The 17,449-nt window shown below is 25.2% G+C and overlaps 1 protein-coding gene across 1 annotated transcript in view; it reads right to left on the bottom strand.

The window, feature by feature from the left end:
• Positions 1–471: 471 nt before the first annotated feature.
• LOC136989363 (lachesin-like) overlaps positions 472–17,449 on the bottom strand; it is a 214,318-nt gene continuing 197,340 nt past the window's right edge. Inside the window, exons 4-6 of the mRNA XM_067287479.1 lie at positions 14,274–14,484; positions 5,675–5,965; positions 472–1,847 (exon numbers count right to left, since the gene is read on the bottom strand). Coding sequence (XP_067143580.1) covers positions 1,720–1,847; positions 5,675–5,965; positions 14,274–14,484 — 630 coding nt within the window. The 3' untranslated portion in view covers positions 472–1,719. The remainder of the gene's footprint in view (positions 1,848–5,674; positions 5,966–14,273; positions 14,485–17,449) is intronic.

Raw genomic sequence — 17,449 nt, 5'->3', positions numbered from 1 at the left:
ATTACTGATAGATTCTTCTTTTGGTTAAATTCTACTGATACATAAAATGGACAGCCACTTATAAACCGTTATATATATATATATTATATTAATTTCTGTATTTAAATAAACATAAAAAACACGCTTAAAAATGCATAAAATTTAATTTTTTTACTGCAATGTTGAATTATTTTTTTTGTCTTTTTTTAAATATTAAAAATCAATTATTCAAATATTGTTGTTTGATATAAATAATATATAACAAACTTTTAAACATATTTATATATCAATTAATTATACAATAATTAATTAAAAAATTTATGCGAATATTTGTATATAATATTAATTTTTTTTTAATCCTGAAAATTCTTTCTTAAGTAATATATTGTGTTTTTATTATTATTATTTATATGTATTTTTCATTTTAAAATTCAATAAAAAGTAGACAAATTAAAAACAATTTTTGTTGACAATTCTACATATTAAGCAATATTATAAACCAATTTTAAAGAAATTTTTATTCATTTTATTTTCTTGATTTTTTTTTATTATTAATTCCTTGTCTGTTTTTCATCTATTCAGTTTGTTGACAAAAATCTTTCGCTTTACTAAAACATAAAAAAGAAAGGAGAAAAAAATGAAGTCTTAAAGCACCTGTTTCCAAAAAACTTGATTATTATTATGTTTTTTTTCCTTTTTTTCCTCCGTTTAAACCTGAGTATATAGGATATAAATTAGGAAACATCTCAAAAACACACAATTCGCCACATTAACAAATCAAACAATTTTCAGGAGAAGTTTTTAAAGAAAAAATTTTTAATACTAAACAATGAGAGAGTAATGAAAATGTTTCATTTCACCCCTTTTATATGGAATATGTTGTTATTTTTTTATCTTTTATTTTTTTTATTTTGTTAAATTTTATATATATATATATATTTATTATTTTTTTTGAAATCTTCATTTCTTGTTTTTTATTTTTGTGCCATATTTTCAGTTTCTTTATAATCGTGTCTCAGAATCGAATGTTGTTGTCCGATAATGTACATGGTTATCGTCACATGATAATGATAATAGGAGGTCAATGTTGCTTGAATAGTCGCACATCATCTCGATTTGAATACTTTTCCAAATGAGAAAGAACAACTATTGATGTGTATTAAGAAGCACAGTTTGTAATTTTTTTTCTTTTTTTTTATATTATGAAGGACTTCCAAGGGTATTAAGTACAAAGGGTAATTTTTTTTTATTTATTAAGGGACGGGAAATTTAAGGGAGTTATTTATACGTATTGTCATTTTCTAAACGTTGAAAAATAATTTACTTTTCTCGAATATCCCTTTGTCCATTCCTGAATTCTCAAACAGGACTAAACGTGAGCATATCTTGCAGGTGGAGAGGATTTATTGGATTAATTGTAACTGACAGGAAGCATTCTTTTTTTTGTTTTTTCCTCATAAAAAGTTCCATAGCACTCATTCATACAACAAACTTGGACAGGCTTAATTCGGACAGCCTAATCAGCATGAGGTTGTGTTTTTTTTTCTTTTGTAAATTTCATCCAGTTTTTTATATTTATTTATATATATATATATATTCTTTTATATATATTCGGTTTTCATACGGGAGATGGCACACTCACATAACACTTGCAGATATATATATAGTCCATAGTTTATCCTGCAGTGTTGTAGTGGTGAAACTATTGCACATTTAAAAAACAAGTAGAGATATACAGCGTCACCGCTTTTCGGACACGTAGAGGACAAGAGCAAACATCAACATTAAACTAATCATGTTCCAACGACTAGGACGTGAACTGGTGTTGGGAGCGTGTTTACCATGTTGCATTGCAGCCGGATTTTCACCTGTGTAGAAAAAATATTTATAGAAGTCATTAAAATTCATATAAAAATCATATTTTAAGTCTTAAATATTACGTGAATTACTCTAACATCTTACTTAGGAGATGCTAAAATATCGAATTTCTTAGAAATAAATATCATAATTTAAAAGCGTTGAATTAATAATAAAATTATTATTTAATCTAAAAAATATAGACGATAAAAATTAAATATTTAATACAGAAATAGAATTTTAAAATTTATAATATATTAAACAATTTATGTATTTTTTTTTACAGTCGATTTTTAATTATAAATAAATAACGTCTTCCTCTGTTTTCAGGCTCGAAAAATAATAGAACAAAAGAAACAAAATGAAAGGTTACAAAATAGAATAAATTCGATTAAATGAACGTTCTCATTTAAATTAAGTGATTAAACCAGGAGTAATTAAAAAACACGAAACAAAATTAAAATATATAAATGCGAGCACTAAAAGTAAAAGTTAATAAATTCTGTTACTATCATAAACGTGTAGGATAATTATATAATAACTTCAATGCATTACACAAGCATTACACATTTCGATAATTGAAGCAATTCTTCCTTCTGCTGTATTTCCATTATTTCGTACGTTTTGTAATATTATAATTAATTCTACTTAATGTTGGATTTATTCGTTTGATTTAAATGCACACGTGCAAAACAGAACGTCACGTAAGTAAAATCGTATTATTGCACACGACGTTCTATTTTGTAACGGTTTATTTTATTTTATTTTATTTTATTTTAATTCCACATTTCGAACCTGAAGTAGGCGATAAACGTGGCCAAAAAGACGTTACTTACTGGTCTGTTCCATTGGTTGAGACGGTGCACATTTTTACGTCGATTTGACGTCATTACTCCAGTTTTACCATGAGAAATTCTATGGAATGACGTCAAATTTACGTAAAAAATGTACACTATCCTAACCAATCGAACAGAACTTGTAATTAATTGCCAAATTAAAGGGATTTTTTTTTCTTATTTCAATTACTAATATTATTTTGCAATTATTAATATTATGTTCTAAATAACCAAAATTTAATTGTGTAAAAATTCGATATATTTTCAATAATTATCATATTTTTTTAAAAAAATGTCAAAAATTTAAATATTTTTTCATGGATTTAAATTTTTAAAAACGTTTCAATAAGCAGAAATGTTTGAACTAACAGTTTTCAGTTTTAACGATATGAAAAATTATTAACGCTTGATATGTCATAAGTCAAAGGAATTTCTTTTTTTTTATTTTTTTTTTAATTTTTCTCTTTTAATTTTTTTCTTTACAGCTACAATTTTACGCCTCTACACTTCCACCAAATATAAATTTAAAGTTTTATAGCATTAACTTCTAAAAATCCAAGTTTTAAAAAAAAGAAAAGAAATTTAACTCTAAATGTATATATAGGAAGAAAATCTTCTAAAGTAAGAAAATTGTTGTTATCGTGATTGCCTGAATGAACAAAAACAAATTTTTCGTTCCCTGTACACGTGAGAGCTTTGTTGACGCCCAAATTCTGAAGGAGATTCAGAGGTAAGAAGGCAAAGAACAAAAAGATACAAGAAAAAGATTAACAGTCGGTTGAAATTTCAAATGGTGCTTTCTTCTTGTGGAACTAGCTAAACTATTTCTGCTGTTACAATACCAAAGTCAATGACACTAAAGCACAAGACTGGTGTATCATACTTAAAAAAAAAAAAATCTTATTTTGTAACAATGCCAAATATTGATCGTAAGTAAAGAGGTCAAAAAAAATTTTTTTTATTATTATTTTTTATTTTATTTTTATTTTTATATGATTTTTTTTAACTGTACAAATGTCAAATATTTAATATTTTTTAACACCTTCTTAATAGATGAATATTGTTCTTAAAATTAATTTATAATTATAGAAATAATTACTTTTATATTCTTGCGATTTTAATAAAAGAATAATTTTCAATATTTTCCTTGATGAATATATTATAAATAATTTACATATTAATTTTTAACAAAGTGAAATGTAATTCATTAGCATTAATTTTCTATATCAAATGAGTAATCTTCATTTTATGAAAGCTTCACATTCTTCACATTTATCTGAGATATTCTGAAATTCTCAAGCTCTTCATAGTGACAGAAAGCCATCATAATAAAGTAGAAAATTATTTCTAAAATTTTAATGAACTTCGGTTCACTAGCGGTAACTCCCAAAACTTCAAATAGCCGATCTTCATTTTATGAAAGCTTCACATTCTCTAAATTATTAAAGATACTCTGAAATTTTCCAGCTCTTCACTGTAACGGAAAATCATTAGACGAAGCAGAAAATTATTAATATAATTTAATATAACAAGTGCCTATTTTACTCGAAATTAAACATCTTATCATTAAAATATTTAATTTTTAGTAACTTTAAGGATAATTATTATTAATTTTTTTTTAATTCTTTGATACTGCATTATTGTTTTAACTGTTGTTTTAATGTCTTTACCATTTAATTCCATAAAATTTAAATGTTAACTAATAGCACTCATTTAATTCAATTGCTACTGAATCAGAGCTAACGGTTTCAGAAAGAACATTTGTATCAAAGAAAAGCTTCCATTCGCATTGTTTTACTTCCGGAGAGGTTAGAGGAAAGACATATTTCCGGAGGCGATAGCATTTATCTGTAAGACCGTAGATAGATTAGCACTTCCGACAGTATCAGAGGTCAATGGTATATGCTATAAAAAGGATATGGTTAAATAAAAATTATCTATTACTCATAGGTAAAATGCTAGCTTGTTTATTAAACTACAAACTATTTACTATCTTCTCTTTTCCCCTTTTCTTTTTACTTTTATTTATTTATCTTTTTATATATATTAAAGATTTCACTCAATGGTCAATGTTATCTACTATAGTGTTGTCCACTTGGACATACTCTTCTATATAGTATTTCCTTGTTTCATTCAATCCAATGATTTCTTTTCTTAGTTGAGAACATTGGTGAAGCCAGTTAAATAACTGTAGTTTCAGTTTGAGTGGAAGTGCAAACTTCCTTTTATCTACAAAACTAAAGTAATCTTTCTGAAATAGAAAAGTTTATGTTACGGATGTCATCTGAAATTGGGTATTCTATCTTTGGAGTATTCTTGTTGAAAGATGATGCCTTTCAATAGTGTAAGAAACGTTATCCTCTGGAAGTTTTATACAGTTCATAGTATAAAATGACATTTTAGTTTAATGGATTGACAAAGTAGGATTTAAAAAATATCTTCAATTAACGGTGTTTTTGATGGGGAGGGTCCCTTCGGACGAGAATTTAACCACACATTTTTTCCCCTTTTTTTATGTTTAATATCGCGAAAGAATGCGCTTTTATTTAATATTATAATAAATAAAATTAATTTATAATGAATTCAAATTTTTACTGTACATCAAATCTTTATCAAAGAATTTTTGATTAAATGTAAGAAATTTCAGATTAAGAAGCTTATATATTAAATTTAATTAAAATTCTTGATATAATTAAAAGTAAATTTTATATTAAGATTTGATTTGAATTAAAATTTGATTTTAAAAAGATTTTAAGAATTCGATTGATTAAAGATTCTTCAAAATCAAGATTGAAATTCATAAAATATGTTCACACTTAGGATCGAGGTTTAATAGATTTTTAAAGATATTAAAATTTTAAAAAAAATGAAAAATAAAATATTACAAAATATAATTAAAATAAATAAATAACAAATTAATTTTATATAGATGAGAGAGAGAGAGAGAGAGAGAAAGAGAGAGAGAGAAGAGAAGAGAGAGAGAAAATTAGTAGATTATTTACCATTTAAAACATGAACAGCGATATCGGCTTGCTCAGAATTTGATGGAACACAAGAATAATTGCCAGAATCCGTTGGCTGAGTATTACTTATTAATAATTTACTCGTAGTGGGCATTGCCTTTTCAGTATGGACATTGATAGTTGGAGAGTCGTAGTTGATTACTTTATCATTGTGATACCAGAAAACGTAATCTGGTTGCACCGGGCTCTCCATTACAATACATGTGAGATTCAAGGTGCTGCCGCTGTTGATGTACAATGTTGGCCCACCTATTATCTTGGCTTTACTTACTGTAAAAATAAAATAAAAAGAAAATTTATATATATAAATGTATATTACATAAAATATAAATAAATGTGTTACATCTTGCCAAGTTTTTATAGCAATATATATTCATATATTTTCTTTTAATAGTTTATAAATTCATTTTTACGTAGATAAATTGGTTTAGATATAAAATTCATGTAAATATATTTATATAGATATAAAATTATTTAAAAAAAACAAACTTATTGATGTAACGTTATAAAATTTATTCGTGAAGATGTAATATTACTAAAAGAATAAATTTAAATATTTTTTCACTTATACGAAACATTTCATGTAGAGTTATAAACATATGTATTTATGATAACAGAATATTTTTTCTCCAAATATCTCATACTTATTCTATTTTTATCTATTAACGCGATGTTTTATGGTATAGAATTTCTCATAAGTAAAAGTTTCTTTCTTAAAATAAATAACCAAAAAAATAAAATAAAATAAACAACTCTATCGCTATAAAACTTTTGCTGTAGTTTATACAATTTTTAGAAAAAATAAATAAATAAAGTTTTTAAAAAATGTTTCTTAAAGAAAAACGTCAAAAGTAGATAAGTGAGAAGTAAATTGAATTAAGTAGAATTTGCTCAACCCTTTAGCAGTTTCTATATTTGTTCAAATTAACTCATCAGAAATGTATACGAATCTTTTGTATAAGCAGAAAACGACTGTTTGACTTGAATGCTATTGTAAATCGAATTTTCTTTCTGAATAATTCAATAGTTTCTGTTGTGAAGAACAAAGTGGATTCGTACTTTACAGCACATGTAAGCTTACATATTTCAAATGTTCAAAAATTTTTCCATAAATACATAAATATTGTCTATCACTTATCGAATCAGCAAGGGGGAAAAAGTCATAAATAAATATTTTTAAAATATACATAAAACATTTATTATTATTATTATTATTTATCATTAGGTTGATTTAATCATTTAAAGTAAATAATAAAAAAAGAATTTATCTCAAGACAAATTAATTTTGTTAATAATATAAATACAGAAATTACTTAAAGCAAATTAAATAATAATTGAATTTTTATTAATTTTTTTAATCAATTTATTTTAATTATTTCATTTCTAAAATAATTTATTAACGTAAAATTATATATTTTTAGTTAAATCAAGCATTCTAATATTTCCTAATTAATTGTTTTAATCTTGTAAATCAAATAATCTGCGGTGTTAAGAATACTTTTTTCGTTTATCTATCGTAGATTTGCATTCTTAATAACATTTCATAATATAAAATAAACTAATATTTATTTATTATATTAATATCATTACAAAAATTAAATTTTATTATATATAAATTAATTATATTAAACAATTTCAATATTTTATAAGACTACATTATTTAATATCTACACTATTAAAATAAAGAATTTAAAGGATTTAATCAATAATAATTTTTAATTTATAAAATTTATAATTCTATACAAATCTTGACTGATTTTTTATGCCTTAAAACACATACATATTTTTTAAATTCCCATTTTTAAAAGTTTTTTTTTTTTAATTATTATCTTAACTAATCTATTCAGTAAATGAACACTTTGATGTCTGTGAAAGAACAATATATATAGTTATATACTATCTAATTTTCCAATATTAGATAGCAAGAACATTAAAATAAATTATAAGAATTTAAAGCTGTAAATTCCATGAGAGTAAATTTTAATAAGATTATTTCATTTTTATAAAAAGAATCATTTCCATATCCTACCATATCCTCTGTAGTTTGTGATGGCTTCTAAAGGCAGCCATGTTTGACTGTTTTGCCGGCTTGATACATTCAGATGTTCTTGATCTGTGAGTTCTGTATTAAATAAAAGATGACATGCAGGCAAAATCCGTAAACAAACAAACCTGTACTTAAATTGAACGCGTCAAAACCAATCAAGATTTTTTTCCTATCAAATTTTTCTCCGAAATATTATGAAAAAACAAATGGGAAATATCTAGTAGAAAATGTGTATATACATGGTTTACATACATATATATATAATAGACACACACTCAGAAATTTACACACACACATATATATAAATCATTCTTATATATTTAGGTCCACACATAATCGTTTTATTACTATAAATTACTCAATTTAATTTAACTGTAATGCTTTCCATTCATTAAATATTTAAAGTTAACAATTCTACGATGTATCCAGGAAAGAAATGACGAAGAAAAAACTATATATACACACACACACACACACGTATATATATATATATATATATAACACAATACATTTTATGATATTATATTTGAGAGCATTCAGTCAAGTATTCAGCATGATTCTTTAATTTGTATTTAAAAGCTAATAATAACAAGTAATTTTAAATTAAAATTCAAAAAATTGTATTATTTTTAATATCTTTTATTGTAATTCATTAATTTCAATTAATTTTTATTATAATTAATTAATTGTAATCAATTTCTATTGTTATTTCGTTAATTTAATCAATTTCTTATTTCATTAAACATAATTAATTTATTCATCAATTTTTTCGCCAATGTGTTACAAAAATATATCAATTTCACTGATTAAATATATTTTATTTGTTTTTAAATTGTAATTATGTGTATAATAATTGTTACAATTTAAATACAATTAAAAAAATATATACATATATTTTTGCTAAAAGTTCGATGGTTTATAGCCGCGAATACGTTTGTTCTACTGTCAGTATTAGTTATGGAAGTAAATTAATCGTTGACAAATATCTTCCGACACAATTTGACAATGACGAACGAGCAGTGACAAGGGATGCCAGACGCCTGGGGACAACTGCTACATTTATGCGAGAAGTCTATTTGTGCGACACCATACAACAGTGAGTATGTTGTCTATTGTCATGTAAATTGCCTATAGCACAACAATCGATGACTGCGACTTCCGTATCTCCCACTCCCTCTCTGTCTCTCTTTCTAGCTTCACTTCTACAATGTAATCCTGTGTGTTTGTTCTCATCTTTGCTTATTCTATACTTCTTGGTTAGACTTTTACATGCTGAGATTTGTTATTATCGATTAACTTAAGTTTGTTAAGATGATAAAGAGATCAAACTTTCTCTTTTGTTCGATTATATGAATAGGATTTTTGTTTTATAATGTAAATATTTATTTCTTTTTTTCTTCTTACAAAACTTTATTTTATAGTTTTAAAATGTAATTTTAATGCAAATCATTTTTAAAAGTAAGCATTGCATTATTGATTTGAGTTTTAAACAAGATTGTTTTTTCCCTTCCCTGCTTAATTAATGAATATTTTATGGAGTTTTAAAAAAATCACATTACATTTTTAAACGAAAAAAAAAACTGTTTAAATAGTTTATAATATTATATATAAGAAAAATCTTTAATTTACGATATCATAAATGAAAGAAGTTAGTAGCCATTTTTTATGGAATATCTCGACGTCGCCATTATTACTTTCACATTCTGAAGGTAGATCGAAATGGAATGGCTAGACTTTCGTTTGCTTTATGATTTCCCAGTTTGTTAGATCATCACAATGTAAGACACTAGGGACAATTTGTCAGCGCCAGAATGTCCCTTTTTGTCTCTAATATAAAATATCGAATTTTCGTCAATGATAGGAGAAATTGGTCAGGAAAACGTTCTACTTCCGTTCGATGATTGATTATTACAGATGGTCTTGCATTCGAACAAGAAAAGTAAATGATTTTTGTAAGAAAATTCTTTTAAACTTGCATTCACATAAATTTATATATATATAGTATATAAAGAGATTTAGTTATCGTCTCTTTATAAATTAACAAGAAATAATAACTCTAACAAAAGATTATCAACAGTAAAAGATATTTTAAACGTATTATTACTAGAAATTTTTTATAAGAAACATATATCTATATAGGTAATAATACTATGAATCATTATAGAAATGTGCTTGTTAGAGATATGAAAGTCATCAAAGCAAAATCGCTCCTCTTTTCTTGTCAGGGGAAAAAAATAATAACATCCATGTTACTACGAAGAAAGAATTCTCTGAACTGTGAGTTTATGTATCGATTTTTTACTGGACAAAAAACTCATTTAATATTTTTCCATAAATATATAGTAAAGGACATATACAGTATACGTGAAATATTATTTACTATTTAAATATATTTTAAATAAAATTATTATACCGTACATATTAATTTTTAATATTTCAACTTCTACATTACATATTTAAATTATGTTAAAGTAGATTACAGCAATTAATTATTAAAGAATTTATTTTAAAAAATTTTTAATTTTTTAAAATTAAAACTTTATTACATTATAATGTTAAAATTTAATTTTAATTTTTATAAAATGTTGTAGGCTTATTAAAAAAAATGTTAATAAAATTAGATTTTTATTTAACTTTTAATGGCTAATTTAATAAATTATACAAAATAGTTTTTTTTTAATTATTAAAGTATAAATTTCAAGAAAAATAATTAAAAGTAATTTATGTGAAAATGTATTTTTATTTTTTTAAAAATGCAAAATTTAAATTTTTTAAAAACAATTTAGAAAAACGGTAAAAGTTATTTAACGCAAAAATTAATTAATTTATATACGTAATATACGTTAATATGATTTTTTATTAGTTAGAAGCGGCATTCTATATTTATTTTTCACGTAAGTAAACCTCATACAGGTGCCATTTATAGCTCTGAGGTATTCATACGATATTCAATCTTCTACCACATATTGCCCAACCATTGTAAATGATCGCATCTTTTATGTCTCGATGGTGATGGAATCATTTTTTTTTTCTTTGTTTTCTATAGATTTTACTGCTGTAGCTGTAGAATAAGGAGCATAAAATGGCAAGAATTATAATAGATTATGCGTGATTAGTCTAGGATTCACTACCATTCCCTAAGGAACGTGAGAACAGAATTCTCTAGAGGAATGAGGAACCGCTTCTCTGAAAGATAAGGCATAGAACGATTAGGTATCAGAATTTTTCTCATTTAAATTCTTCTAAATGATGAGAATTTAGGCATGTAACAATTCATTAGCCAAATAAATTTTTTGAATGTAGATTAAGCTGATGAAAACCACATATTTGTAAGATTATATGTTCCTGATTAACAGAGGATTTCGCCACTATTTCCTTTGGAACGTGAAGTAGAATGCTCCAGAGAAATGAAGAGTAGTTCCTGTGGAAGATTACTCTATAGGACGATTTTCAGACAGAATTTTTGTTCATTTACATTCTTTTGGATGATAAGACACTAAGCGTTATCGCATGCTACAACTCATTAACCACAGAAATCTTTCTGAATTAAACAATAAGTTGATGAAACCATACGTTTACAATTTTGTTTGCGTGTTATTTCATATTAACTTCAACTTCCAAAATATCATACATATTTAGTTTCTTAATTAAGATGTATCTTTAATTAAATAAACATCGATTAACGAAATAAAGTCAATTAGCAATATTAAGTAAAAGTTCATAATTTAAGTATAAATTTAGAAAAATAGAAAAAGAAGATTAAATTTATTGATTTTAATCTTTCCAGTAAATACAATAAAATTTAAAATGTAAACAATAAGCAATATTGACAAAATAAATAAATATAATCCTCAATTGTAATCTTATAATACATGAATAAATTTTGTAATTTTCTCAGAGAGTTAGAAAAGTAAATATCTAAATTAATTAAATAGCACAAATTATCGAATAGTTGAAAACTAAAGTAATTGCTAATTAACGTTTTTATTTCTTTATAATTAATTTTTTTAATGTATGTTTTTAGAGAGTAAGAGAATTGTACATTAGAAAGAGCAACACATATAAAAGATTGTTTTACACGACATGATTATTTCTTATCGAAAGTAAGAGGTTGTTGGAGAATATTGCAGAAGAAGAACATATTGATTAGCTGAATTAAGACCTTGTCCACGATGTGGAAGTGTAGGAAATGTCCAGATAAAAATCAATGAATGGAAGAAGGCAAAACAGGATTGCTTCTTTTCTAACTCCCTAGTGCCCTATAGGGAATCCGCTAATGGTTGATCGGGTTATTGGAACCATCTTTTATGACTACCATTTTTTATTGTTCATCCCAGAGAAAATAAATACTAGTTCAACAGTGCAAACATCTAGTTTTTGGATTACTTATCCGAAAGATTGCTCAACATTCTGTATCTTCTCCAAATGATTTAGTGTTACTTCATAAATGTGTCATAACATTAATTTTTTTGCCATTACTGTTTCTTTTATTATTAATTTACAGTTCATTTCTACCTATAGATATAGGACAGAAATAGAAATACACATTTTCCTTTATATTATTGATTCAGAACATTGAAGTTGGTCGACTTTCAAAGATTTTTATTCTGTGCACTGGAACGTACAGTAATATTTCTTTCTGAACGAATTAGTAATGTAAAATTGCGAAACTTATTAAAATTATATTAATTTTCTTAAGAACGTATGCTTAGTTTTCTATTCAAAATATCACAAAAATCAAAAGATAAAGTAAAGGAAAGATCAATTCTTTCTGGATTAAATGACTTCCATTTATTAATTAGTGACAGCAAATAAGCTCGGTGACACTTCAGAAGGCGATTCATCCCGGATCATCGAAACACTAGAAAAGTACTAGTGCATAGGTCGTCGCCCACTTGCCTGGCGAACAATGCCCAACGGTGCATGTAAAGAAAGAAGTAAAGTTCTTCAGAGACAGAAGTAAACGAGTGGTTGCCCGGGGTAACAGGGTGACTAGAGAAGTCCCTAGAGCAATCCTGTGGACATCCTTAATCTTTTAGGTTACAGAAGTGAAAAAGCTCACTTGAGCCAGACAAACGAGCCATGGATCATGTGTACGAAGGTTCTTCCGCTAAGTAAACCCTTTTATGTATAACCCTCTCAGTATTTCTAGTTTTGAAGAGAAAAGTTGCTATTTCTCGATCAATTTTCTTAGTTTTTCCATACTACAATTGTATACAGTCCAACACGTAAGTGAGCAAAAATCCAATATATATATATTTCCCCCAAACTTCGAAAAGTTTTAGTAAATTTTATATACATATATATCAAAAGAATTTCATGAAAATAAGTTCAAGAATTAAAAAAGAAATAGGATGCTATTTCTAGAAGAAAATCGATCAAATTTGATTTTTTATATAATCTAAATTTGCTTTTCTTTTCAAAAAAAAATAAGAAAAAAAAAACTAGACAAATAAATTTAGTGCTTTAAGCATTAAATATATATTTTTTTAAATTACAAAAATATAAACATACATTAAATAACTTTTAAAAAATAAAATATATTTTTCAAATTTAAAAAATAAATTATTTATTTATATTTTTACAACAACAACAACAACAACAATAATAATAATAATAATACTAAAATATTTATTGGTAAATACATTTAAGCGATTTTATTTTATACTTTATATTCTTATTTTTTTATTTAATTTTTTTTCACAAGAATGTAAATAATTACAGCATATAAACAAGAATTAATTAATGTTATTACAGCTTAAAATATTTATTAATAAAAACGATTTTAATTATTTAATAAAAAATTCTGATTAATAAACTACCGAAAATTTTTTTTTTTAAGATATATTTTTAAATGATCATTATCATCACAATAACAGTATTTTTATACGGTTTTTTTACTCGTGTAATATGTGTCATCCTGATAGATAATATCGTAATTTCATGACCTTACCTATAATGATCAGTTTAGTATGATCCATGATATCGTAATGAAATTATATTTTAAGACATTCTCGTTTATCATGAAGACATAAAAAGACATAAAACTATAAAAGATCATAAAATCTTTGATGGGCCGTAAGAGAAATTAGTAAAGATGTTAAAAATCATATAAATACATATCTTAAATAATTAAAAAAGAACTATATATATATATATATATATATATATGTATTATTTTTAAACCTTATTAATTCATTAACTTATATTTATTAATAATAATTAAAAATTTCTTTAAAAGATACTAAAATTTTTAGAAAGTTTTCTTAAATATATAACTGAAAATGTTGTTATAAAAGTTTTGTGTTAAACTATAACATAATTCTTTTAAGAAATATAACGTTAATTAAAAGGTATAGTAAAGCATAAAAATTAATTTTATTTTTAATGTTTTCAATAGCCTTGTACATCTTTTATAGTAATTATAACCGGTTAAACTCTCAAATAATACTTAAAATACTTTCGCTTTAAAATGTGATTATATTTTACAGCAACTTAGAGTAAAAATTTATGTGAACAGCATACACTTACCTACAACATTTAATGTGATGAATATGCTCATTTTCGGTACTGTACTGACTTGACACTCATAAATTCCAGCATCCTGCTTCTGAGGATATTTAATTTGGAGTGTCCAATCATCTGAATTTTCTAAATGTATAGTTTGAAATCTCTGATCGCTCGTATATGTGAACCTTCCTACTGTTAAAACATGTAAATCTCTTCTTCTGATCCACGATACCTGAATTTAAATAAGAAAAATTGTAATGTATATAATATAATAATAAATAATACATTAAGTAAAAATAATGTTTTCCCTATGAATGATTGAAACAAAAATAAATTCCGGACATTGCTTTTACTGTTTTATCAAAAGTTTAGAGGACGAGAATTGATTGATGAGACCTGTGTCTTTCTACGTTCACTGCAATCTCCATATCTTTTGTTGCAGTCAAGTATACCATCTGCACAATGTATAGGATAAAAATAAAACATGGTTCGTTCTTTTACGTCTAACATAATCCTGTGGATAGAGACAAGGTCTCGACCGTTTGTTCTGTGTTCGTTTTAGTGCAGAACAACTATTTGTAACAGCAACTGGACTGCACTTCTCACTAATCTCGTTAATACAGGACAGGAGAAAATAAGATTTTGGACTTCCGAAACGTAATCACAGAATGAAAAATATTTTCTACATCTAAAGATTTTCCTCTATTTGAAGAGCTTTTATCGTTTCTGAATGGCAGAGAGAAACAATACAGAAGAAATTGGAGGAGGAAAAAGGGGGAAAAAAGACAACTATATCATTTATTTCGTACAGTAGCGTAGTGATACTATAAGAAACAAATGATTTGTTTAGCATTATAAAAATTAAACTACAAGCTAAAAATTTATAAATTAAAATATTTTTAAAGCGATTAAATTGCATTATTCTTGTCCAACATAATTAAATCAATTCTCGTTTCAAACAATATCATTGTCTTACACAATAAAAACCAATAGAAGATATTATTTATCCAATTGTAAAAAAATAAAATTTAAATTATCTATCTCAAAATATATATATATATATATATATGATAAGATTTAAATGTCATTATAGAGATTAACTTTCACGATAATCCAATCAATTGCATAGGTTTTTAATTAAGGAAACCCTTTTTCCATTATTTTTTTAAATAAATGTAAATGAGTCTGACGAGATTTGAGATAAGATTACGAATGAAAAAAATGTTACGAAATTTATTTAAAATGATAATAATGAAATGTAGTCGAAATGTGATATTTTAATTAGCATTTAAATTGGGATAAACTTGCAACTGCTAATTTACGTAAACAGAGATGATTAGTGATATAGTATAATTAAGTTTTCTAAGTAAATAGAGAGTTGCACTTGTGTTCAATTCTAGAACGATATCAAACTAAAATGTTCAATTGTACAAATAGAATGAGATCATGAGATTAAATAACATTTCACTAAAGTTTCAGATCAAGAATGAAATCTCTACGATACTTTACAACATCGTGATTGTAATTAGAATTCATTTACAAGGATGAACTATGAGGAACAAAATCAGTCAATGTAATAAAAATAACTAATTTAAATTAACTTCTATAATTAAAATTAAAATTAAAAAATGCATCTACTAATTTTTTTAAAATATAATTTCTGTGATAAAATTCATCAATCGATTTCTTAAGAAACAAATGTTTTCCTTGACCTCTGTGGCTTGTCGTACGCTTTCTTTTCTTTTTTAGATATTCAGGTTTTAAAAAAATAATAATAAAAAAATCAAAGGGACATGGCATCGCTCAGAAATGTCCAAGTAAAGGAACTAGTGGCCTCTCTCATAAATCATCACCAGAGTTGACAGCTCGCCACTTTTCGACTGATGGTCGACAACGCGAAATAGTATCGATGTTTTTATCTAAATGAACGTCGATATGGTTTCATGGTTGCTGACATTTTCAGGGGGTTTGGACTTTTATAAACCCCCTATTGTAGGAAAAAGGGAGTAACATTCCATATACCTCCCTTTCTGATGATATCTTTTCCTTTAACAACTTTCAGCTTTAATAAAAAGGAATGTTTTGACGCATCGAAACATTCTCTTTTATTAGACCTGAAATTGAAACCATCCACTCTTTCTTCTCGCAGGTTTCATATGTTATTTATTATTTTACTTTGGGTTTTCTGAGTAATTTTATATAATTATTTACAGATATTTCACTTGATAATTAATACAAGAGCGATGTTTCTACAGATATTAATTGAATCATTAGTGATATTTTGCTGTTTTTTCTTGTTTTTAAAAACCGTTAAAATAATTTATTGTACGATATTAATTATATAGAGATAGAAGAAAGGAAAAAATTATTTTTCCAACTCACAAAAGAATATTCTAATTAAAATATCGAATTATCTTACTTGCTTTAATTGTACAGCTTCTTATATTTAACATATTTATCTTTTGAAGTATTATTTTCTTTCAAAATATTGTAAATGAGAAAATTGAATAGATTAATATTATATTTTTAATTAAAAACAATTACAGCATTTTAAATTTTTTTTAACTAGAAAATTATCGTTTTATAACACATAAAAATATATAATTTTATTACTCTTATACTCTTAGAAGTAATTAATGTATAACACGTTAAAACTGTATTCACGATTAAAAAATATCGGTTAATGTAACCCTTGGTGCCAAGATGGCGGCTCATCTCTGATTCCAGCAAGGAAACAGTGGGACGCACGTTCTAACCTAACCTAACCTATTCTAATAAATTACCATAATTATTAGCAACCAAATTATTAATAGGTTAGGTTAAATTAGAAAACGCGTCCCACTGTTTCCTTGCTGGAATCAAAAACAAGCCGCCATCTTGGCACCAAGGGTTACATTAACCAAAATATTATCACACACGAATTAATTTAAACAATAAGAATATTGAACTGTATAATCGTCGAAACATTTGTAGAAAGGGGAAATAATTGGGAAAGGGGGTACGATTTTTAACAAATAATTGAAGTTAGTAGGGAATTTCTTGAAATTTATACTCTAATTTCTGAAAATTAGCACTTAAAAATTGTATACAATTACTTATTTCCCTTATAAATCTCCCTGAAAAAAGGGGTGAAGTTGTGGAGAGTTTGATAGTAAGAGATACATTTAATAATTAACGAAATATAAATTATTATTAGA

This window comes from Centruroides vittatus, unplaced genomic scaffold, assembly GCF_030686945.1.
Source record: "Centruroides vittatus isolate TY-2023 unplaced genomic scaffold, ASM3068694v2 scaffold_490, whole genome shotgun sequence".
Lineage (NCBI taxonomy): Eukaryota > Metazoa > Arthropoda > Arachnida > Scorpiones > Buthidae > Centruroides > Centruroides vittatus.
This window is presented reverse-complemented; position numbering and strand designations above follow the sequence as displayed.